The sequence below is a fragment of the Nestor notabilis genome, unplaced genomic scaffold, assembly GCF_000696875.1.
Source record: "Nestor notabilis isolate BGI_N333 unplaced genomic scaffold, ASM69687v1 scaffold17028, whole genome shotgun sequence".
In the NCBI taxonomy this organism is placed as follows: domain Eukaryota; kingdom Metazoa; phylum Chordata; class Aves; order Psittaciformes; family Psittacidae; genus Nestor; species Nestor notabilis.
The window spans coordinates 9507-10388 of NW_009939779.1; the positions used below are offsets into that span (position 1 = coordinate 9507).

The window sequence follows — 882 nt, forward strand, 5'->3', positions numbered from 1 at the left end:
TCCCTGCAACTTCTCCAAGAACGACGTCATGCTCAGTGCTGTGGTGATGACCTACTGGACCAACTTTGCCAAGACAGGGTGAGTGGGGATGGGTGCTGTGCCTGGGGGGTCCGCACTCACTGCAGCTGCACCCCTTGGGGCTGTTCTGGGGTGTGGCCTGCCTGGTGTGGAACACTGAAGCCCCTGTGCCCAGAGGTTCGTGTGCTGCACCTCCAGTGCGGTCAGGGCACAGAGAAAAGCTGAGTGCACGGCCAGTCCCTGGGACAGGACCAAGCCAAGCACAGGAGTGGGGAGGTTGGTTGGCCACTGGTTATCGTGTATGAGACTTGATCGGGATTGGAGTGCTGTCTAGCTATGCAGGACCTTTCACCAGCCCACCCTGTGCCACCACTGGCAAAGGTCCCCCCAGCTTCCATCTCTGTGTCCAGCTCTCCTTCCTCATCTCTCTGGTTTTCCCAGTGCTAGCTCTGTTTTGCCTGTGTTTTGCAGGGACCCCAACAAGCCTGTCCCCCAGGACACCAAGTTCATCCACACCAAGGCCAACCGTTTTGAGGAGGTGGCTTGGTCCAAGTACAACCCCCGTGACCAGCTGTACCTGCACATCGGGCTAAAGCCACGGGTACGTGACCACTATCGGGCCACCAAGGTGGCTTTCTGGAAGCACCTGGTCCCCCACCTGTACAACCTGCACGATATGTTCCACTACACCTCCACCACCACCAAAGTGCCACCCCCTGACACCACGCAGAACTCCCACATCACCCGCCGGCCCAATGGCAAGATCTGGACCACCAAGCGCCCTGCCATCTCGCCTGCCTACAACAGTGACAACGGGAAGGAGAAGTGGAGCCCGGAGCAGGAGGCAGGCACCCTGCTCGAGAG

General features: G+C 59.4%; 1 protein-coding gene across 1 annotated transcript in view; it reads left to right on the plus strand.

Annotated features, from left to right (window-relative positions):
* NLGN3 (neuroligin 3) overlaps window positions 1–882 on the plus strand; it is a gene marked incomplete at its 3' end in the record, with an annotated part of 9812 nt that overhangs the window by 8533 nt on the left and 397 nt on the right. Inside the window, exons 4-5 of the mRNA XM_010020042.1 lie at window positions 5–78; window positions 490–880. Coding sequence (XP_010018344.1) covers window positions 5–78; window positions 490–880 — 465 coding nt within the window. The remainder of the gene's footprint in view (window positions 1–4; window positions 79–489; window positions 881–882) is intronic.